General features: G+C 35.9%; 1 protein-coding gene across 8 annotated transcripts in view; it reads left to right on the top strand.

The window, feature by feature from the left end:
- Positions 1 to 24,178, top strand: part of MIPOL1 (mirror-image polydactyly 1) — a 173,154-nt gene that overhangs the window by 22,778 nt on the left and 126,198 nt on the right. For all 8 annotated transcript variants that reach the window (XM_072338782.1, XM_072338789.1, XM_072338785.1 and 5 more), the window contains 3 exons: positions 5,622 to 5,701; positions 19,402 to 19,594; positions 22,866 to 22,998. In XM_072338782.1, coding sequence (XP_072194883.1) covers positions 5,683 to 5,701; positions 19,402 to 19,594; positions 22,866 to 22,998 — 345 coding nt within the window. In that variant the 5' untranslated portion in view covers positions 5,622 to 5,682. The remainder of the gene's footprint in view (positions 1 to 5,621; positions 5,702 to 19,401; positions 19,595 to 22,865; positions 22,999 to 24,178) is intronic.

Raw genomic sequence — 24,178 nt, 5'->3', positions numbered from 1 at the left:
CTCTGTTTCTTATGCGGTATACCATCTTAAATTAAGTTTGTTAGCTTAGCTTGGCCTGAGGCAAAACGTTTCAGGATACTTTAGGAGATCCTGGTAATCTAATTAATCTTACAATAATAATACTAAAATGTATTCTCTGTTTCCTTGTCTATAAAGTATGTGGTGTCACCTCTCCTTAATAGCTCTGTCCCCACGCTGTCAGTGGCAACTCTCAGCTGCATCACTAAGCAGGACAATGACTGGCGTGGTGCCATTCCCAGCGGCAGTGGGATCTGGTGTCTTGTTCTGCCAGCAGTGGGTAGGGTAGCCCTCCTTCGTGACAAATGCTCCCAAGGATTTTTCATTAAGAAGTGAATTCCATTGACACTATCAAGCACTTGTTTCCTGTTGCAGGGGAGAAGGCCATGATCAAAACACCTGTTAAGGCAAGTACAAGGAACATGGGCTTTACAACTGCCAGGGCTTTATATGGAAGGGCCTCAGCAACTGTTTGGTTTCTAGGGAGGGTAGTTGCTCCAGATCTGAGCAGCTGAACTACCCACGGAGGATTGTGCTGGGAGCTGCAGTGGCCTGGCAGTGATCTCAGTGTCTGGAGTCAGCATCACTGGTCAGGTTGCTGAAAGTTTGAGATTTTGTGTGGTGTTCTTTTGTGTTGTCTGTATGCTGTAGAAGCTCTTTCCTCTCAAAGTGGGATTTCCTCCACAGCTGTAATATAGGCTACTCAGAACTGCAAAAGTAAAACATGTATGCTTCAAACTTTGTAGATTTATGACATTTTTCTATGCCTCTTGTTTAATTTCTGCTAGGTGTTTTTGATGATGAGCATTGGAATACTCTTCCTTTAAATAAGTCATTTTGTTTAGCTTTTTTTTTTTTTCTCTCCTCATAAATCCATTCGCATTGCGATGTAATCAAAGCTGAAATATTTTGATTACCATCCTTTCAGAAAATATCCCTGAATGAATGAGGAAGTACTAATTTTAGCACTTGTATATTAAAAAAAAAGAAAGGAAAGGCAGTGAAGTAAGCTTAGTTTTCCATATTTATTTCTCATACATGTGAATTCAAACCCCTACATATGAAAAGAAGCTGAGAGTTTGCAACTCTGACTGCTTGACTATTGTTGGATCATGTTTGCGTTCCCTTTGGGTTTCAATTCAGCATTCTTTAGAAAAGGTTGGTATTGCTCAAATATACCCCAGTTAGAAGTTAATGCTGTTTTTCACTGGGCACCCATTCTAAATGAGTAAGTTCATGTATTTCATACAGATGCTTATCTAATTAAGCATGTACTGATTTCTTTCTCTTTGGGAAATAGTTCTGCAAATTACACTCTAGTATGAAGAGTTAAGATGATATCATCTGTTGTTTAAGATAAAGATAGACATTATTTTATAATACATGCTTAATCCTTTGTTCTGAGCAGTGTTGATGTTTTCATTAGACTTAAAATATGTTGCATATTTACAGAAAGCCTGAAATCTCAATATGCGAACTTATCAATTCTAATTATTTGACTCATTAGAACATGAAGGTATTTTGGTTGTGTTTTTTTGGTTTTTTCTTTTTGCCTAAGGGTTCAAGAATGCAAGAATGTACTACTGAATCTGGTTTTTAAGTTTTTTTTCCACTTTAATGTCTGAATCCAAATTCATAAAGAGTTGGAAAAATGAGATGTCTGAGCTATAGGATTCACAGGGATTTTATATGAAGCCTATTTAATCAGGATAACACTGCTATTAATATTCATAAAGTCAGCTGGAACACAAATGACAGACTATGGAGCCTAAAATTTTTTACTTGTGAATTTATTAAAAGCAGCTTAAAAAATTAATGGATTTTAAGTAAAGTTGACGAAAATGAAAATCTTATGTTAGCAGAAAAAATCTTTATTAGAACTTTCTCTAAGACCATCTTGCATTGATATCTTTGACAGATTTCATTGGCACTTAAAGAAGAAAGATGCATGAATGGTCATTTAAAAGGATTTAAACACATTGGCACATTAATTTTTACATGAATAATAAGTAGTTTCCAAAAGCAATTAACTTACAGTGTACAAGATTTGAATAGAAAAATAGGACTGTGACACCAAAGGGCAAAGCAAATGTGCTGTACATTTTAAACTTTTAATAATATGACTTCTTAAACCGATTTATTTCATTTCCACTGTAGGTACAGTAGCAGAGATAATATTTGTGTTCAGCTTTGGTTTGTTTTGAAATACACAGAGATGTGAAACAAAGACATTTTGATGCTGAAGTGCTACTTGGTAAAGAATTTCAGGCCTTAACATTGATCATACCTTTCTGAATAAAGCTTTTTTTTCCCATTTTTTTTCATTCATGTTTTCTGGAAAATAGTTGGATACTGACCACAGCGTATGATTTTTCTCATGTGCTGCTGTGTGCTGCAAGTGTTTGTTACTTCTGTAGGGGACAAAATAAGCTGATCTAGGATTTCTTCTATTTAGTGGGAAGATATTGGTTAATTTATATTCATGTATGTAAGTAGTTTTGTAGTTAATTATTTAGAGTGAATTTTACTTGACCAGTGCCTGTTATATTCAACAGATAAGTACCTTAGGTTTCTTTGCTTAGTGTAGAAGTAATACTAACTAACACAGATTGAATTGAAAGAAGTTAGTAGCTAATTTTAACTCTAGATTTGGGGTTACAGATTCATTTTGTGATTTCCATTTTGTTTGGGTCCAGTGATATACTTAATTTTAATCTCCACCTTTAATCTCTTTTTATTATTAGGTAGAGCATTAACGTTGTATTCAAATGAAAGTGAAGAAAAGCCTTAAAATAAGTGTATTTGATGTATTTTGTTTAATGATGATTTTTGCTGAGAAAACCTTCATAGATGTAGCCAGCTGCTGATTGTTGTTGGCTAGAAGTTTAACAATGAATAATAAAAGGCTCTGCTGAGGGAGACCGGGGAATGGCCTTTCAGCATCTAACAGGGTGCAATAAGATAGAAGGGGACAGACTCTTTATCAGGGTCCCTTGAGGTAGGATAAGGAGAATTGGCTTCAAACTAAACAAGGGGAGATTTAGACTGGACATAAGGTAAAAGGTTTTTTTATGATAGGAGTGGTGAGGCACTGGAGACAGTTGCCCAGACGCAGAAGTCGCATCCATGGAGATATTCAAGCTCAGGCTGGAAGAGACTCTGGGCATCCTGATCAAGCTGTTTGTGTCCCTGTTTATTGCAGAGATTTGGACTAGATGGCCTTTAAGCATCCCTTCCAACTGAAACAATTCTAGGATTCTAATGATGTTTTATAAGTTTGGGTTCTAAAGATACCTAGCCTTTGAAGGACCCACTGTAAAGCTTTATCTTGAATGATGAGTAAGTGTTGTGTATAGGTTAGATACTCATTGGTATTTTTGTATATGTGTTCAGAGCAACCAATTTACTTTGTGTACAGAAGATTTGTTCTTATATTTACCATTATTCTCTTTCCAATAGTTGGGAAAGTATACTGAGAACCCCAAGGAGTGGCAAAAGGTCTTTGTCTATAATCAAAAGGTTACATTAATATGGTATCAAAAATAGTTTTATTTTCTCTAACTTAAAAACAATTCATTCCTATTAGCTAGCAGAACATATTTCTGCTACTGAAGACTGAGTATCATAAAATGATTCTTATGACTTCCTTCTCCAATATGCACTTCATATGCTCTGTAATTTCCAGGAGAGGGCAGCATTTTCCTACATCAGGTCCTTGAAAGAACATGCCCTGCTCAGACTGTCAATGTTTCTTGTAATTACTCCCAGTATATTTGTTGCTTGCTTATGAATTAACTTGCATTTATGGAACTAAATCATTCCAATCATTTAATTACACCTGAGGAGCTGAACTATAATTGCTTGCTTCCAACTAGGATCTGATATGGCTTGAGCAGTATTAATTTGGTGTTTACTTTTCTGAGTGCTAAAAGCATTAAAATGATTGTGCAATGGGATTACATTTTACTAATTGCTGGCATTCATTAGCTGGGTAAATGGCGAGGAAGAATGACTGTATATTGTGGAGGGATAAAATTATGGTTTTAAATAGTATATTACTAGGCACATTAAGGCCCTAAGACATGTTTTAAAATACTCCAGAGGTTATTAAATACCGTATTTTCTTCATGTCTTGCTATATGACTATCTTATTAAAATACTGCAATTATTATGAACCTTTTTGTGCAATATGTCAGGAAATGGCTTCATTGACAGAAACCTATTGCTTGATATTAATAACCTTCTAAATTTTAAGCTAATCCAAAAGTAAATGAGGAACTTAGGAAAAGATTGACAACTCCAAATCAGCACAGTTATACAGAATTGGAAAAGAAGTGTACAGCTTCATTTGAGGAACTTCTGTAAGGTGTTGTGCAATTTAGAGTCATTATTTTTTGTTAGGACCTAAGCACATCAACTTTCTTATTGTGCCCATTTATAATTAATAATAAATATAAGCTAGATATACATTTCTGGAGTAGGTGTTAGTCTTGAATTATAAGTGTTTGCAGAAGTATTATACTTCTTAAAATTATCTGAAAGATAAAATGAAAACATATATCTATCTTTTGGTATTGTATCATCTAAAAAAACCACAATTTCTTCTCCTGCTGTATTTATAAAAATGCATGTCCTGGTGAAACTTACTTGAATTTTCCAATGTTTTCTTAATTTTGTTCTTGTTTTAATTATTACACTTCTCAGCACAATGACAACTGAGTATTTTCATGATCAAGTCACTGCTTCTTCTGGTTTTATGTTCTGTCTTTTTATAAATATAAGAAAACAATTCAAGAGAAGACATACAAAATGAGCATAATGATGTAGTAAAAGATTAAAAATTATTCTTTTTATAATACATCCTAAAGGAGAGGTTTGAGCAAATAATAAAATGTGTTATTCTATTAATATTATTACTAATTTACTTATTTTCATTTTCATGAAATATGTAATATAATTTTACTTTTACCTTATGAAAGAACATATATTTTAACATTAAAAATGTTATGTAGTAAGTCTAACCTTGTACTGAAGGACTTATTTTTGAGTGTTAAGGATTGCCTTTTGCAATGATATCATTAACTGTATAGTCTGAAGCAATATGTATGCAAATAGTGGGATGGGTTAAATTATTTAGCTGTTTTAAAAAGTCTGCAAATTCAGAGGTGCAGTGGTCAAGGACCACTTCACCTCTGTTTTATTCAGGAAATTCAAACAGGTGATAGATGTGAAGCACATACTGCCATCTGTAATAAGTGCCAAAATCTTCAGTGTGATCTACTCAGTGTGGTTTGTGCTTTTGCTCAGTAGCATGTCCTTCCAAGACCAGACTCTAGAACAAGAAGACAAACATAAATTTTGCCATGATGGCATTGCATATAGTAGAAAGCTGAAGCAAATTAATAGAAAAAAATAGATGCACGAAGAAAATATTTTACTGAGAAAAATAATTTCTCACTTTTAGAGTACATAGACCTTACTGTGCTACTATAAATATCCTAAAGTCATTTGTCTTGTAAATTTTATTTCAAATGAAGGCAAAGTATAGGTGTGTTATAACGTATTGTTTCAAGTTTATTTATCTAGAGTTTGCTTTATTTTAGCTCTGAAATGTTGGAGGAAAAACTGGAGCTAGTGCCAGATCAAACAACTTGAGAAGAACAAATGGAGAACTTGTCAAAAGGTAAGGACTTCTAAGATATTAATAAGGAACCTCAGGTGTTTTACCAGTGCTAGGCAGTGACTGGAATGTATTTGTTCTTGCCGATACATAGCTGACTTTGGAAGTAAAGAAAGAAAAGGAAAGAAAAAAAATACATTGCCTCTTAAAAGTATTTGGGTTAACAGGAGAGCAAATATCATAACAAATATGATTCTTCCCAGACTTCTGTATATGCACATGCAAAGCAATGAATGCCATTTCTCAGCTTTTTTTTTTTTTTTTTTTTTTCTGAGTTATTTAAGCTACTTGATAATAATTCTCAGAAGTATAATCTTAATTCTTAGCCTGTATATTGTACTTATTAAAAATGTGGGGAAGTAAACAAGTTGTCTTAAAGTGACTTTCTTGTCTATTCACACCTGACTAGAGTATGGTTAAGAGATCTACTAATATCTAGTAGTTTCTCACTACTACCTCAGCCACATATAGGCAATACATGAGGTTGAGAGGGCCTTGGTTGGCTTGGAAGGAAGGGTCTTCATCGCTTCCATGGCTCATAGAGTTTTAAACTTCATCAGGACTGAAGGATTCTTTTCTGTTTGGATGACAACGGTGTTGCTCTTAGATATTTTCTTTTATGCTTTGTGAGAGAAACTTTTTTAAAAGCTGAATTTGAGAGCATGCGACTGACAGTGAGTTTGCAGAAGTATCAGAAAGTGACCTGTATCTAGATAACAATACAAAGACTGAAGAAAGCCAACAAACAGGAAGGATACTTTCAGTATGTCATAGAAGGGTGTGTTGTTTTTTTTTTAGGAAGTGGCTTTATGTAGATTGAAAAAATATGGAACAGGTGTGTTGACATCAAAGATGCATCCTGTATGGAAGATAGATAGTATTTTGTGTGTTTCTTTTCTGGAATTTTATTGTATGTTCAGAAGCCATAATACATGTCGAGTTTTTCATGAAGAGAGTCTGATGTTTGGAAGAGGGTAGAGGCACTTCTTGAACATGACACATTTCATAGTATTTACAGGAATTCCTTTCTATATTATTGTGTATGACAAACTACTTGTAGACCCCATTTAATCATGGTATTTTGAGCTGTTACTGAGATAAGTTAAAAATGTTTTTGAATCAAATACACTGAAAACAAAAATAGTCATGGAGAACTGTATTGAGAATTTGTGTTTTCAGCATGTTATGGCTTAGTCAGATTGAGTATTCTTAGACCTTTAGGGGTCAGCATACCCTAAGAATGGTTCAAAAGGTTAACTTTTCCAGAGTAGGCTGCAAGTGAATACAACAAACTGATTCTCCAACAAATATTTTCTATCCATTTGCGAGTAGTGCTGTTCTGCAGCTCTTAGATACTTTGAGAACCAGATATTTGCTGAGTTTCGTATGTATTATTTTTCTGATGCCTTAAATTAATATTTTTTGCCATTAAGAAAGCTATTCTTTCTAAGCTACCACTTACATATTTGTGAATCTAGTAGAATTTTTAATACGGTCATAGAAAAACTGAAAAGAAATATTAGTACCCTCTTGTCTCTTTTTTTGTTTGTTTTTTGTTTTTGAATCAATTGTTCATCACATAATGTCTTTGTATTCTTTTTTTGTACTCTTTTCTGTTTAAATGTCTGAAGTTGAATTGTGTACCCTTCTGTGTTCCACTCTTTTTTTATCTGCGGTACCTTTCCTTTTCATAGTGGGTACTATGCCGTATCTGTCTGCTTCTACCTTGTAACTTGGAAGTTCAAAAGCTCTTTTTAGAAAAACCTAATAGTATTTATAAATTTTTAATAACTTACTGAGTAAATTGAGACTAATTTTAGCTGGCTTGATGAAAATGCAGTTAAGCAATGAGAGTTATCTTTTTTAAATGCTAGGTACTGAGAAGTGGTAGGTTTGTGGTGGCTATGTGGGTTAATATGTAGCTTGTAAATAGGTGTTATAAAATATTTGAAAAAAAAAAAAAATTTGATGTTTAATATATCTGAAGTGTTTGAAAGTTGATAATTTGATTTCAGCATTCTGAATTGTTTGGATCAGCAAGTCCAATGTTTATTATTTTGGGTTTGTATCTGATTTAGATGTACTGTTTATTACTATAGGATTCAGTTTTTAATAGGATAGTGACTCTTCTCATTTCTAGCAGTACTTGAGGGAATGTATTAGGCATGTTGGCAGCAGGCCAGCAAAGACTGTAATTTCCAAAGAAAAAATATTCAGAATAGAAACTAGAAAGTCTAGGACTGTAGTTTATTATAAAAATAAACATATATTAGCAAATAGCTGCATCAATTCATGTTGTAGGGCTATAGATGCACTCTGCACCTGGATGGCATTGTTTCTTCTTCAGAGTTTACATGCATGAAAAAAAAACATGCAGAAACATTAATATGAAAATATAACAGGATTCTTTCTGTTTTTACATATATATTCATGACCTGATACGTCAATTGTACAAAAGTGTTTTAACAATAATGAAGCGGTAAGTGTTGATATACTTGAAATAAATTTGTGTTTCATTTGACTTATGCCATGTACTGGATTTGAATGAGTGAAGGTATACCTGTTTTTCACTGTTGCAGTGTTTCTGAGTGAACATATTTGTTGAGGACACGGCAGAAATTATGGAGAAGTCATAGAATATAAAATACTGTTAGGTCTGTTTTGACAACAAAGTTACAGTTTTGCTGACTCTAGAGTAAAATGCATTGTGTAATTATTATTTAAAATTCATGTTTGTTTTTAATGGGAAAGTGATTGACTTCCTTTAAAAGATTGATGTTATAGTTTTCAAGCAGTGGAATGACACACATTTCTAAATCACTACTTAAAACATCTACAGAAATATGTGTCAATGAACCAGTTTCACCCTTAAGAACTTGTTGTCAACTCTAAGTTTTTGGTAAATATGGACACTTTCACTGTAGCTTGTCATCTGCAAAAGAATGTTTGCATGACTCATAAAAATACTTTAAAATAGCCTGCCTGGAAACTCCAGTTCAGAGGAGATTCCAGTATGAAAGACATGTGGAAATGTAGATTGGAGTGGGATTGCAGAATCGGATGATGCAAGGATGTCTGAAAAGTGTTGTATCAGGTGGTGAGCTGTTGCTTTCTAGTCCTGTTACATCCAGTAGAAAGAGAGGAGAACAGATATGCAAACCTAATGAACAAATTATATAGAACTGCTCAGACACAAGTGCATGCCACAAGCTTATTTGTTGACAATAGTTTTCACTGCATTGTGTGTTTCTGCATTCATTTGTGTTGAATGCGTGTGTGGTGTTTTCTGTTAAGAATCTGGCCATAGCTTTCCTTGCATTGTCATGGTCATGATGTGTATCTGTCAGTGCTGTTTAGAAAAATAGTTCTGCATTCTTTTGCAGAATTTATTTATTACAAATAAATAATATTTTAGGGAATAAAAACTTACTATAATATTTTGTGCATTTATTTACTGCCATTTGTGAATGCTCTTCATCATCAACCATTACTTTTGTGTTCATGGTAATTGAGGAAGTGACAGTTTTATGCAAAGTCTGAGTAAAATCTATCATCTTTTTTCACTAATTTCCTAGAAATGAAACTTCTGTCCCTCACCATGTATTTGTAAATGGTCATTAAGAAAAGCTAATTTTTCAAGCTGTGCAGGTGTTTCTTTTTTTTGTTTTTTTGTTTTGTTTTTGTAGGTATGGTTTTGTAGTAATAATTACAAGAACTTATCTGTAATTACTGTTGTATGACTTTAACACTCACCCACCAAGATGAAGGGGTAAAGGAAGCTTTAAAAGTGCTGAAATGTAAAGATTTTTCTCAGTTTTTGGCTAATGATCTAGCTGGGTCAGAAAGCAATTGGTGGTACAGGAGTTGCTTCCTCTTTCTCCAGAATACATCAATTACAGCTGCGAGATAATTAGAGTAAATCTGAAGCTTTTCTTCCAAGGCCACAATAGAAGCAGAATAAACCACAACTGTCATACTGAAGCCTGTTTCTTCTTTCACATGCCTCAAGATGTGATATTATGAGCTTGCTCTTCCTCCAGTTCCCTCTTTTTAGCAATAACGAATGCTGCTTATCTGGAAAAGGAGGAAGACCTGAACACTGCATGTGTATTTATGCAGAGGAATCCACGTGATGCACACAGAGGCAGTGCTCTCTTCAACATGTGACTCAATTTGTGTCTTGCATGGGTGTTGTACTTTCAGCCTCAAACTCACTGTGTGCTAGCTGCCCATTTTAAAGTGGCAAGAACAGTGGCAGGTTTTTCTGCACAGTATAGGATGTGAAGATCAGCTGCTGTCTGATCTTTCGTATAAATATAACCCCACTTTCATATATGTACATTCTTGTGTTTCCTTTTCCTGCCCCTTCCTTTTCTTGTACATTTTGATTGCTTAAATATAGCACATTTGTGTAGGCTGAGTGGAGAAAGACTCATCATAAGAAGCACAAATAAGACTTCGGTATCTGCCGGACTCATTCAAGTGTTGTGATATGATTTTGTTAAAGAACTGAAAATATGTAGTGCCTGACTGATCTACACCATGTCCTGCAAGCACTACATGTGGGGTGAAGGCACACCTTGAAGTATTGCACTTTGAATCTCCTTAGTGTTTAAAATTTGAGTACAGCTAACTTCAGAATGCTTTGAAATATGCTTCAGAAGGGAGCAGCAGTTGTTTCCACAGTGATTGTTATGTGGTACATCAGCAGGACCTTTAGAAGACTTGGCAAAAGTGCAGAAATTTGGTTATTTTCTTCTTTAGAAACTTTTGCTACTTTAATAACTAGAATGAAGTTCAGCACAAAGGTGTAACAAATGATTTTATTTAATAAATAAGCATGTCCTGAAGTGCACTGGAGATTCACTTCTGAGAGTTCACGTGTTTTTAGTAGAGGTAGGTGTGTATCAGTGTATGTGGGTGAGGTGTCTTCCTGTCGTGTCATGCAGTGACCTTTCTCTTATTTAAAGTTATAGTATTTTTTCTTAAATAGTTGTAAGGCTGTAGTTTTCTGGGATTTTGCTTGGAACACAAAATTCAGCAAAGCCCTAGTCATTTGTTTGTGGTAGGAGAGGTTGAGTACGTTTGGACAAGAGAATTTCCACTATAATTAATGGGCATCAGGAAACATGACCCTGCCTTGATAAAAAGGAGTTCTGGATCATTAAGATTTAGATAATGAAGGAGGTTATATGTGAAAAGCCATTGTCTGGGACCACAATAGCAAAAGAAAAATGGCATAGAAGAGTTTACTTTGTTTTCAGCTGTTTTAGAAAATATAAACACAGCGTGCTTAGTAAAACTCTAGCACACACTATGTTTGGAAATTATGTAATAACTCCATATAGGCTGTAATGATATCCTGAAACCCTGTATTTAAACTAACCTGAATTACAATGAGAGATAAACAGAATATTTACCCATCCCTTATGAGCTGCTGCTGATATGTAAATTTATTCTTCTACTTTGCACAAATATACTTTTGAGCTACTGCTTAAACACTTCAAGGTCCTTAGCCAAACAGTTTTAATGATGCCTCCAATATTATGAAAGTGTGACATTTGATGAATGCCTTGTATAGTTGTGATATCGGGGAAAGTGTAAACAAAAAACGCACATCAAGTCATCGTGCAACACCTAGATAATTTATAATTTTACTGTTTATATCCATCTTGACATTTTTTATCTGCCAAAGGCAGGTTTCATTTGGAATCTTAATCTGAGATTTATTTGGTGGATCTGGAAATCATAGCTAGAGTTCCCACAGGAAATGGTCCATCTACCAACAGATTAAATGGCAGTCCTGCAGTTGTTAAGGGAGCTCTGCATTTAACACACATGCATACTCATTCAGTCAGCACTGTGGAGAAAAATTAAAGTAGTAACCCAGGTTTAGGAACAATGTAGCTAAAAAGTCCCATATTTGCTGAATGACAAAGGGTTATATAGCAGCATTTCATTTTATTATTCGTGCTTGAATTTCTTGTTTGCTTTGTTGAGTCTGCTGACGAATACTAATAAATGCCTGCAACAATCCAGACGAGAGATGCCTGGCAACAAAGCTATGCGGTGGACCTCCCTGATCTTCTCCAGTTCACAACCTGACCTTTTGAAAAATTGGCTGGGCTAAGCTGCAGAATTTGGGTGTAATGGTTATTGTTAACTCCAGCTTTAGGATTTATTAATTTGTGTGATCAAGACTTACCTATACTTCAAAGTTTCAAAAGACCAAACACAATCATCCATCCATTAGAGCTAACATTGTGTTGCTGTGAGTCCCACTTAGTATCTGTTTAAAGATTCTACTGTTTTGATGCTTTCAGAGTATGAAAATGCTTTTTTCAAGTACCGTACCAATTCACTGAAAATCTGGTGTCCTCTCGGAGACTAATATTTTAAAATAACAATGTGTTAATGAATTGCAAATGGAGAGTGGAATGCCAAAGGAAATGTGTGATACTTGTACATTAATAAATGCATCATGATTAACGGCAGTGATTAGCGAAATAATGGTTGGTCACACATTTTAAGGACTTGGAAACATTTTTGTACCTTTTCTAAGAGTACTTTCTTCAATTGCTGCTTAGATCCAAAATAGGAGAGTGAAAGATCTGATGAGAGACAGACAAGGAAAACTTCATTACAAAAATAATCAGTCCTCAGAGAATTGAAAAAAATAGCCTTTGCCAGAATAACTCCAACTGTTCTTAATCTTCTTCTCAATTTATTTTTTTATGAAGGGCATTTTCAGTGTTCCATGCAAGTACAGGTGAATAAAGAAACACCCAAAGAAACACTCATAGAAACATAGATGTGTCCGTCCCCCCCCCCCTCGCCTAAGGTGCTAACACAGAATGAATTCAGTGTTCTCTTCAGATTCCTTTAAGGAATTAAAAATGAATCATTAAACTTCTGACTTTTGTCTGTATTTTAGCTGACAAAAAGGTATTCTTAAGCCTCTTTTTTATGTGTTTGTGTTATGGGATATACAGCAAGCTTTAATTGCAAATACAGATTAAGTATTTGTAGCCAATGATCATTTGTTAAAGTTTTACTGTTTTATTAATCTGACTGACTTCTAAAAAGATTAACTGGTGGTTTTAATTGTTCACATTTTCTGTATTAAAACTATAGTCAAGGTGAAGAGAAAAATGATTTCATTTCTTCTGTCTTCGATTGAAATTACAAGAAGTTTCTATATAGGTACACTGTGTGTCATTCTTCTAATGTAGATATACTGTAGTCTGTCATGTGAATTAAGATCATTATCATAAAGGAATGTGGAAGATTATTTGGAATTGCTCTTAATCTTTTGGCTCTGTAAACATTATCATTAATAGGTACAGATGATATATTTTTCTTGGAATCCATTTGAAATTAGTTGCATTTTGTAGTATTCAAGCTGCATTAAACCTCTTTGATGAAGAGAGAAGGAATTCCATGTCTCTGAGGAGAATGGAGCAAGGGCCACCAGTGAAGTAGCAGCCTCCATGATACAACACAAACTTCTGCAGTTTTATTTCCGCCATGGCTTTTGTGTGCTTCGGTTTTACTCATACTAAAATGACTATCATGGTACTTATGTATCCTTTTTAAAATATCTTGAGAAAATGTTGCTCTGTTAGTTGTTTCTTATAATAAGAGCACACACTCTGTCTTGTTAAGAGTTGCCTCATCCTTTTCACTTGACGATTGTTGGAATGCTGAACATACAATGCGTCTTTGTGGCTATTTCCTCTTCGTAAGCACCAATGCCTTGGCACTTCTTTATGTGATAGTTTTGGCAAGGCAGAGCATTGAGAAATTAAAAGGAATTAGATTTATATTACACAACTATTCAGAGCTCAGTCTTGATGTTATCAGGTTTCTTGTGACTGCCGCTGTATCTTGCTGCACAAGTGATTTAGCGAGACCTTTGAGTCCTACTGAATAACTGTCTTATAGACTGTCCAGTTTTCTTCTTTGAACAGTAGGATGCATGTCATAAAATATCAGTGATTTATTTGTAATTGAAAGTTACTGGTTCTCAGTAGACTGCATGATACTGAAGTGGGGTAAGTAGCTGTACCTTAAGTATATCTGTAGTAAACCCAAAGGTGAGTAAAGCTGCACTTGCTTGTTTGTTTTACTTATGGCTTTTTGGTTTTTCATGAAAACGTATCTTGAGCTCAAACTTTTTGTACAGAGCTTTTGTAATTGTTTTCCAGAAAGATGAATTACTTTCTTCTTGTAAATAAGTGCTGCACCTTTCCTTGGGAATACACGCTCACAGATTGTGGAAAGGATAAAACTGTGAGAGAAAGTTAAAAATAATAGAACACTCTCTGGGATATGCAAGTTAACAAATCCTAGCCTAACTCTTTTTTTTCCCCCCCCCCCCCCACTTATGCCAAGCAATAGGATCAGATTTCTTCCAACAGCCTCAATTTCTTTTCTTGCATGTCTGTGCTGTTAAAATCCTTTAGTTTTGTGTTTCTCACTCGTTTTCAGGATTTATGCCTTTTAGTCATTCAGTATGAGGTGAATTGTTTAGTTATCTGAGCCTTTCATAAGCATTCTATTTGGTAGAAGTTGCTGTAGTTAAACAGCTCAGTGAATGAACGTTTGTCAGAAGGACTTGTTGTTTTCAGCTCATGAATGAATATTCAGGCATAGTACTAATTTAATTACCAAAAAAGTTAGGATCATGGAATAGAATCACAGAATAACCAATGTTGGAAAAGACCTCTAAGATCATCCAGTCCAACCATTCACTTACCACCAGTATTTCCCACTAAACCGTGTCCCTCAGTACAACATCTAACTGTTCCTTAAACACTTCTGGGGATGGTAACTCCACCAGCTCCCTGGGCTGCCTATTCCAGTGCCAATGACTTCCTTTCAGGTAGTTGTAGAGAGCAATAAGATCTCGCCTGAGCCTTCTCTTCTTGAGACTAAACAATTCCAGCTTCTTCAGCCACTCCTCTTAAGACTTCTGCTTCAGACAATTTGCCAGTTTCGTTGCCTTTTCTGAGCAATGTTTCCTGTAGCGAGGGACCCAAAACTGTATGCAGTACTGGAGGTGTGGCCTTGGCAGTGCCAAATAGAGGATGATCACTTCCCTGCTCCTGCTGGCAACATTGTTTCTGATATAAACCAGGATGTCATTGGCCTTCTTGCTTGCTCATGTTCAACTGAGCGGTCAACCACTACCCTCAGGTCTATTTCTCTACACAGTCTTCGAGCCACCCTGTCCTAATCCTGTATTGGTGCTTGGGGTTGTTGTGGCCAAAGACTTGGCACTTGGACTTGTTGAACTTCATCCCACTGACCTCAGCCCAGCTATCCAGCTTACCTAGATGCCTCTGTAGGGCTTTTCTAACCACAAGCAAATTGGCACTTCCTCCCAACTTGGTGTCATCTGAAAACTTACTGAGGGTGCACTCAATCCCCTCATCAGTTCATCACTAAAAGTATTGAACAGGATGGGTCTCAGTACCAACCCTGGGAAATGTCACTCATGGCTGGTTTGTTCATGCAGGCAGACAAAAACATACTTTATCTGTGCTGCAGACTGACTTAAATACTTGCAAGCTGTAGGTAGCTATTGTTACACTTGAAGCTGGTTTGGGACTTCTGGTGTCCCCATCATCCACTGCAGGACAGATTGTAGCCAATCATAGATTTTGCAATGCTGTGTGCATGTTCTAGGTTTTTATTGTTGATGCTGCTTTTTTTTTTCATGTGGTTCCTCAGAGAACCCCCTGCAAATCTCTGAGCTGATCAGAGCATTTTGGGGAGTGGGGTACTAAAAATCCTAGACAGGAAAGCTTCCAGCTTCACTGGATGGTGGAATGGTGAATGCATCTCACCAGCTGTGCATAAAAGAGGCTGCTGCCTCATTGGCCTTGAAGGCAAAACTCTGCCTTCTGTGCACTTGCATCTTTAATGCTTCTTTCTGTATTATCAGTTTCTATATTACAGGATTCTCTGATGCTCTTTCACCTCTGTTACTTCTGATCCCCCCTTTCTGAGGAAAAGCTCTGAGAAATTGCAGCTGCCTTCCAATTGCCTTAAGTTTAATATTTTTACTTTGACTTTTTAACCATTTCCAGCTTGTCAGCATCAAATTCTTTTCTACCTTCACAATTTTAAGCTATGACGACATTATCTTCTCTACTTCCCCCACAATCAATTCCCAGCTTTATTTCTAGTGTCTTTATATTTCTTCTTCCTAACATTTGCCTTTCTTTCCCTCAATGTGAATGAGCTATTCATTCAAGATAAACACATAAATCAGAAGATCAGCTGTTCACCTTCTCCCTATAGTGAAAAATTAATCTGTGCTACTGAACATGTTCTATCCTATATGGAAAATAAGTTGTTTAGTGTACTCAAGAACCAGAATCAATGGTGGTGATACCACTTAATGAAAACTACACCATTTTTCCTGAAGATTTCAAGGCTGTTGTATGCTTTCTCTGGTGTTCTTTGTGCAGCCTGATTATTGCAAATGCTACTTACTCCCCAGTGTGTCTCCGCAGCATTGGTAATTAGTGCATAATACAATTTGCAGGAGGCAGGAAGAAAAGCACTGAGGTGCATTGATTAACACTGCTACTTGGTTTAAAGAGAAGACAAGAATCTACCGCTTACCAAGGCCTAAATTACTTGGGGTCAGGAGCAGTGTCGCAGACTAAATGGAGAAGTATTTTTAGAAATAAAAAAATCACTCTTCTCATTGATCTGACAATGTTCAACATGCCTTCCTTAAAGCATTCTAATGACAGATTTAGCAAGTCAATAATAATAATAATAATAATAATAATAATAATAATAAAGCTCCAGAATAATTACAGCTTCATTAAGCAAGTGAAAAAACTTATAGCCTTAATGCCCTTGAGTGGAGTGCTTCTGATTCTTCTGATTCTGAGTGAAGAAGGCTGCTGTCTTGTTCCCTTTTAAAGTGCTAATGGGGAAAGATAGTTCATAGGTGTCTCATCTAATATATTTCCAGGAATGCCACTTGCAGGTTTGCTATATGTTGCTTAGTCTTACCCATGCACTTGAGGGAACTGAATCTGGATGGAAAGGTGTGTAGCAAATATAAACTGCTTAAAGAAGCAACGTTAGCAGTAATAAATACCAAAACAGGTCTAGTCCCAGGCTAAATTCTTTTCTTGTTTCCATATGGTTTCATTTACAAATGAAAGGGCGCATAAAGTATCCCAGTCTTAAATTTGGCCCATGATTTAATCAGGAATTAATCTGCAGATATTTACCTCCTTCTGCAGATAAGAAGCAGCAGCAGCCTTATGTTCACAGGCCATGGTCCTCATAGGGGACTTCAGTGATGCTGGTAATCCACTGGAAGGTCAACATAGCAAGACATGGCATAGAAGATTTCTAGAGTCCTTTGTTGACTACTACTGAAGAAAGTCATTGCTGAGCCAACAAGGATGGATGCTTTGTTGGACACAGTACTTAGAAACAAAGGAAGTAGTGGTTGGATATGTCAGAGTAGGAGGCAGCCTTGGCTGCATTTGTTATGAAATGGTAGAGTTCTGGATCCTGAGAGGAGGGTACAGGGCAGAAGCAGAACCTCAGCATTGGGCTTCAGGAGAGTTGATACTCCTCTTTGATCTGTTTGGAAGAATTACATAAGATTCAGTCCTGGAGCAATGAAGTATTCAGGGTAGCTCACTGGTGTTCAACAATTGCCTACTCCAAGCTAAAAAATGACTTATCCTGACAAGCAGGAAATCTAGCAAAGGCAGACAAATGCCTTTTGCTCCTGACTAAACTCAGGCGTAAAATGAAGGTATAGAAGATGTGGAAACAGGATCAGGAAGAATACAGAGATATTCTTTGTGCAGGGATGGGGTTTGGAAAACCAAAGCCCATCTGGAATTTAATCTTATAACATATGAGAGCTAAAAAGGATTCTACAGATGTATAACGTGCAAAAGAAACCGTGCAGAAATGTTGCCCCACTGCTTAAATGTAGCAGAGGCAGTGGTGACAAAGGACCATGTAACTCAACGTCTTCTTCACCTCAGTCTTTGCCAGTAAGATCTGCCTTTGGGAATCCCACCCACCTGAGACCAGAGGGAAAGCCTGCAACAGGGATGACAGCCTTGGTGAAAATGTTGATGCCCAAAGAATGAGAGAGAAGGTTGTTAAGGCAACTGAAGCATTGCATCCCTCCTTCAGAGGATAAGAGCATAACATAATTTGCAATATTTATGTATAAATATCTATATATGTATTTTTATATACATATACATATTCACTGTGTCTGAAATGGAAGAAGTGGACAGGATGGCGTGTTTGACTGGCAGTTCTTTATATTGAAAATCAAATGAGAAACACTACCAAGTTTATGCCTCCCATAAAAGGCTTTGCAAGCATTAAAATTCAGACTACATTGTTTTTCATGTAGTATTAATTAGAGAGGATTGAAAATTTGGTTGTTCATATGTTGGGACAATTTCTTAGCAGTTGATTTCCTAATGCCTGTTTCTTTAGAAATAATTAATTCTATATGCAGTAAGGAGGAATGAGAGTTTGAATGCAATTTTAAAATGTGGGAATCTCTGCTCACAAGCCTACAGGATTCTGAGCCAGTGAACAGTGTACATTTGCTCAGAATCCAGGTGACTAAGTTCAATTTTAGCATTAGCTACAAAAGGGTCTGATACAAGGAATACAGGCAATTTCTAGATGTCAATTTCTTATTATTTTTGATGATTTTATTTATTTTATTTTTTTGAGGTAGAAGTAATAAGTTGGATCAAAGAGTATTTAAAGTACAATTTATCTAAAATGACTGGAAATGCTAACTTTATTAAATAAGCAAATACTTCACTGTGTAGAGAACTGTGTGTTCTCTACTTGTGAAAAATATCCTTGTGTTTTGTTTTTTTGTTTTGTTTTGTTTTGTTTTTGTTTTTCCATTTTCAGTTTTTTTATATATCTTCCTGATCATTTTTTAATACCGTTCTATAATTAAAACTTGTTCTTGCATTATGAAAGAATATTCTTGGTATGTAGATCCTTCTTTTATTTAAATACATTGATATCAGAAATATGTCCTAAAAATATCTAGTAGCCAGGCTTAGGAGAACTACTTATCATACTCAACATTATAATCAAATGACTTTTCCTTTGACAGAATTTGTGCTTTGCATTCTCTGGGTTCTTTATTTGTATGAGCTTCTAGCTTATACATTCTGGGAGTGAACACTGAGACCTTAAATTGTTTGCTGCTAATTACAACTTCTTAATATTCCTTTTGTAACCAAAATGCATTGGAAAAAGACCTCAGTGTAAGTAAAACTAGTTCACAATTTGAAAATCCACTTGTTTAGAGTGGAAATTCATCATGCCTCACTAGGATAGAGATTATTTTTTCCAAAAAGATAGGTAGATGATTTGTAAGGTCATTTTAAGCAGTCATTGAAGGGGGAAAAGGACTGGGAAATTGTGGTGAATTTTTCAGGACTGCATGGGAAAAATCCAGTAAGAAGGTAGTAACTCCTACATCAGTACTTGAAAGCAGCACAGTGCTCATTCCTCGGTGGAATGAAGAAGGTGTTAATGGGAAACTAGAGTACTTTCTCCCTTTTGCTACAAATAACATTGTAGGGAACCATTTTTAAGTGATAAAAAAAGTGTGCTTTTTTCTCCAAATGAAAAAAACATTCACATCTCTTTCCAATTAGAAACCCGCATCCTGGGACAGAAAAGAGAAGACTTCTGTGCAGAATTTCAGTTTCATCCAGACTCCTCCAAAAAACCAGATTTTTTCATCCAAGCAGAAGATGAAGAACTGAAACTTTCAGATTTGTCAGTAACCAGTCAAGGAAGGCCTCCAAGTATGTGTGCTCAGTTCAGTTCCAGTCCTGAAGAATCAAGGTACAGAAATATCTCAAAATATGTTGGTTTTTTTTTTTCAAGACTCATAATGCAGACAGTGTAGCTATGATTTTTTGATAGTGTCAGGGAAGCTGAGAATCAGTAAATCTACTTTTTACTTAGACTAGGAAAACTGATTTGTCTAAGTGTTGTTTACGTGTTTGATAGCTTATATATGTAACTGCGACCACATCTTTCCTTCTTTCCTGGTGGAATGCAGCATTTTACCACTGTCTCCCCCAGCACTTATAAAAAATATGATCATGACAGTGGTTTATCTGCACACTGTAGGTACTTCATTTAATTGTTATCTCTTCAGATAATTTTAAAAATGCATATTGTAAGATTTAGAAAGGGTGATCTAAAATCTAGTAGTACTTGTGGCTTTACACTATAAATGTATCCTAAGTATGATGACTGATCAGGTAATTAGGTGGCATAAGCTAGGAAGCAAGAACAAATCAGGGTAAAATCTAGGTGAAGTTGGAAGGCTAAAGATGAGGAGTTGTAATACTTTGTAGGCGGGGTCTGTGACAGGAACCTGGAGAAGGGCAAATATGTTTGAAAAGCGTAATACAAAATCTGAAGATTCTATTCTGTCATTAACTTTTGTACTAAGTGATGGCCCTATATTGCAATCTTAAGAAACATACACACACATGGTATATATGATGTAATGTCTGCACTATAATGTGTATACTAAAAATACATATGTAATATGTTTTAAGCTCAAGGAGGGAGAGTTTAGATTGGATGTCAGGGAGACAGTGATGAGGTGCTGGAACAGGCTGTCCAGAGAGGTGGTGTATGCTCTATCCCTGGAGGTGTTCAAGACCAGGTTGGATGGAGCCCTGGGTAGCCTGGTCTAGTACCAGATCTGAAGGTTGGTGGCTCTGACTGTGTCATGGGGTTAGAACTTGATGACCTTCCAACCCAAGTCATTCTGTGATGAGGTTTGTGAAGGGCTTATAGAACTGTTAGGATGTGGTGATCAGGGCCATGATTTAGCAGAGGATTGTTAGAGTTAGGGTAGTATGGTTAGGCTGCAGTCAGACTTGATGATCTTTAAGGTCTTTTCTAACCTGAGCAATTCTATGATTCTGTGATTCTATGATAGGTAGGCACAACCAACTGACCATGGAATTTTACGTTTTGAGTGATATAGCTAGTATGAATCCTAAGTCTTAAATAGGTACAGAACAGATTTTGAAAATAAGATTAGTTCTGCAGAGTCCTGTAAAATACTTTTGAATATATGAGTCCGTTCTAGCTCTCCATCTGTTTAGTGGCAGATTGAACACTTGTTTTTCCTGTCTTCAGTATGATCCAGTGGAGATCCGCTGAACTAAAATTAGTCCATAGTACTTTTTCTTCTTGCTTGCTGCTTTTATTTATTTGCATAAAGCCTGAGATGTGCTGTTTGGACAATGCACCCTGCTCTAAAAACCAAAGGTATTTGAATGCTTAAGTAAACCACAGCGTAGAATCAGTCAACTTCTATTGTTCCTACTCTCCCCAGTACCACTTACACTGGCAGTCAAACTGGTCTAAAGCATTGAAATTAACTTCCCACAGCAGTCAGCATGTTGAGCCGCCTTACCCATGTGTAGGACCCCAAAGCTATAGGCCAAGACCTCATTGTGATAGTTACTGTATAAACTGCACAAAACCCAAATAATTTGCAATTAGAAAATATGGTGAGAAAATGTCTTCATACAAATAGACCCAGGAAATATTGAGTCAGTGTTAATTTGCACTGTAGATGATTGTCTTAGTATGCTATCAAAGTGACTTATCAAGTTTTCGGTTAAACATCTAGATGAGAAAATTGAGGCAGGGACTAAAATATAGTGATGAGGTATGTTCATAGTTGTTAATGAGAACATGGAACATGGAAAATGCACCAAAAGAGCTTGACGTTAGTAATGGCTAGCTAATGGTCTCCAGAGGCATTTATCACTTGCAGTCCAAAACAGTACTGAATGAAAGTGAAATTAACTACAACTAGCAAAGTAATTAAATAATTTTGAAGAGTCTTGAAAGTGAACATAGCAGCTTAAGCACACTTCCACCTCATTTAAATTAGTGTAATACACTAATCAAGTTTTGTGGTTGTTTTTTTTTTTTATATGAATGTCTCTATGTCTCTGTTTAAAGTGCTTTGGGTGCATCACACTTTACCTGCAGAGCACTGATCTTAAATTTCTTCTTAAAAAATCACAGAGAAAAGAAATCCAGTGAAAAGTGAATGAAGAAAAGGTAGCTGAATTCAAACAAGTTATTATAAGTGGATGATGACTCTGTAAAGTTGTAGATAGCATTTCTTTCTAGGATGGGAATTATGCATGCAAGTGATATAAAGAAATTAATTTATACAGTATAATGGGAGTTCCAAAGGTACAGATTTTCTGTGGCTACTTTTTATGACTGATAGCCCCTTCTAATCCATAAATCTATTTATTTTGCTCCCATCCTGGAAGTGAGATCTGGGTTATCTGTAACTGTCAAGGGATAACCAGGGAGTTATATTGAAGTCTCAGGACTTTTTCCAGACGTCTTTGTATGCTGTTTCTGAAGTTTGCATTTTAATGTAATTTACAAATAGTGAAAAATTAATGTTATAGAGGGTTTGGGATTTTATGTTTGTTGTCAGCACAACAGAGTCTACCTATTGATTGAAAGATAATTGTTACAAGGCTTCAACAGCTAAATCCATCATTCTTTCTAACAAAAATCCTTAATTGAATCTTCTCTCATTTTTCACTGTCTCTGGCTAAAGAAAAGTAAACTTAAAACTGGAACTCGTGTCATCAAATATAATATTTAGAATAGCCCTGTAATATTATAGATTTCTGCAATACAAACTTCTAGATCTTGTCTTCTCATTTCATTTCACGTGAAATTGTCCATCCTGAAGAATTTGGTTTCTTTTAATCTGTATATCAGTCTGATCCCCAAATGTTTCACTGCTTTGTTTTTCCATGTTAATATTTGCTTCTAATAAGCATTTTCTGCTTATAGCTACTTTATATTCATCAGTTTTATGCAGTAGCACTGTAGCATATTTGCTTATTATTTCCATACATAAAAGTTTTCTTTTAGGCTCACAGGTTTAAGATGTGACAGAAAGATGTTCTGGTTATTGCTTCTGAACACATTTGCAACAGTTAACAAATTTTGTTAATTTATTTTTGCATACATTTTGGGCAGTTGAAGTGCTCTTTGCATTAAGTTTTGTTTGTTTGTTTGTTTTTCTTTCTCCTATATGTAGTGCTGTAGAAAGAAGGGGAAAAACACTCCCTGAATTTATATCTTCATGGGAAGATGACACAGGTTTTGGTGGAAAGACAGAAACTTCATTCCTCTTAAAAGAATTGGACAGTCTAAGGGCCAAAAATAAAAAGGTACAATTTAGATGCTCAGATCACAGAATTTAGTATTTTACAATTGTCTCACAAAGCATAAATTTTAAACTGTTCATAATTTAGTTTTGTTATTTATTTAAGCACTTCAGACAATGACTTTCTAGTCATTTTGGATCCTTAGTGCCTGGTTAACAACTGCTTTTCTAGAATTAAAAAATCTTTCGTCCTGGTCTTTGACCTTTTTAATCAGTGACATAAGTTCCTGCATCATGGATAAAAAACCCACTGACGCTAATGGAAAAGTTTTCTTTGGCTTGAAAAAGCTTGTGGGCTGGAGTCTCCACGAGAAACATATTTATTATGTGTGGAACTATTTGCAATAGAACACTTTATAGTGATGACTGGCATCCTATTAATGTAATCAGAATGGACAGTGTATTTTATACATCTCATCTGATTATGTTTTGCTTCTGCTACCCCTTGTTTCTCTTGTACTTTGATATCCTGAAGACAGGGTTGTAGCTTTTATATTATAATAGTTCGTTCAAATGATGACACCATGACACAGTTCAAAATCTGAAACTTATGTTCTGCAGTACACCTGATCTAATTCATTAAACACTCAGTTTCTAATTTGAGGTGGCCCAAGCATTTCATTATACGTTTTTGAGCTTTTAAATGCAAAAAAGGACCAAAACTAAGGCCAGTGTTTCATGACCAGAATCTGGAACTCATACTTCTGTACATCAGATCCACACAGCTAACTCACCTGGATACCTCTATGTTGAGGAGAGGAAAATTCCATCCTAATTGCATACTGTGTTGCTTCTACCATTAGGCACAGTCATATCTGCATAAACAACAGAAACATGTATAACCTTTCCACTAAATGCTCCCCAGTGCTGAGACAAGAGGCAGTGAGAATAAACTGGAACACAGGAGGTTCTGTCTAATCAGGAAGCACTTATTTACTGTGTGGATGGCTGAGCACTGGCACTAGCTACCTAGAGGCTGTGAAACGTCTTCCTTGGAGAACTCCAAAAGCTACCTGAATGTGGTGTTGGGCAGCTTGCTCAGGGTTTCCCTGCTTGAGCAGGGGATGCAGCAGTTGAACCCAGAGGACCAGCCAGCCTCAACCGTCCTGTAATTACGTGAAATGTCATTGACCATTCAATGGTAAGCTCAGACATTTCTCCGTAAACAGAGCCAGTGAATTCCT

This window comes from Excalfactoria chinensis, chromosome 5 (assembly GCF_039878825.1).
Source record: "Excalfactoria chinensis isolate bCotChi1 chromosome 5, bCotChi1.hap2, whole genome shotgun sequence".
NCBI classification, from domain to species: domain Eukaryota; kingdom Metazoa; phylum Chordata; class Aves; order Galliformes; family Phasianidae; genus Excalfactoria; species Excalfactoria chinensis.
The sequence above is the reverse complement of the archived record's forward strand: the minus strand, read 5'-3'. Positions and strand labels throughout refer to the sequence as shown.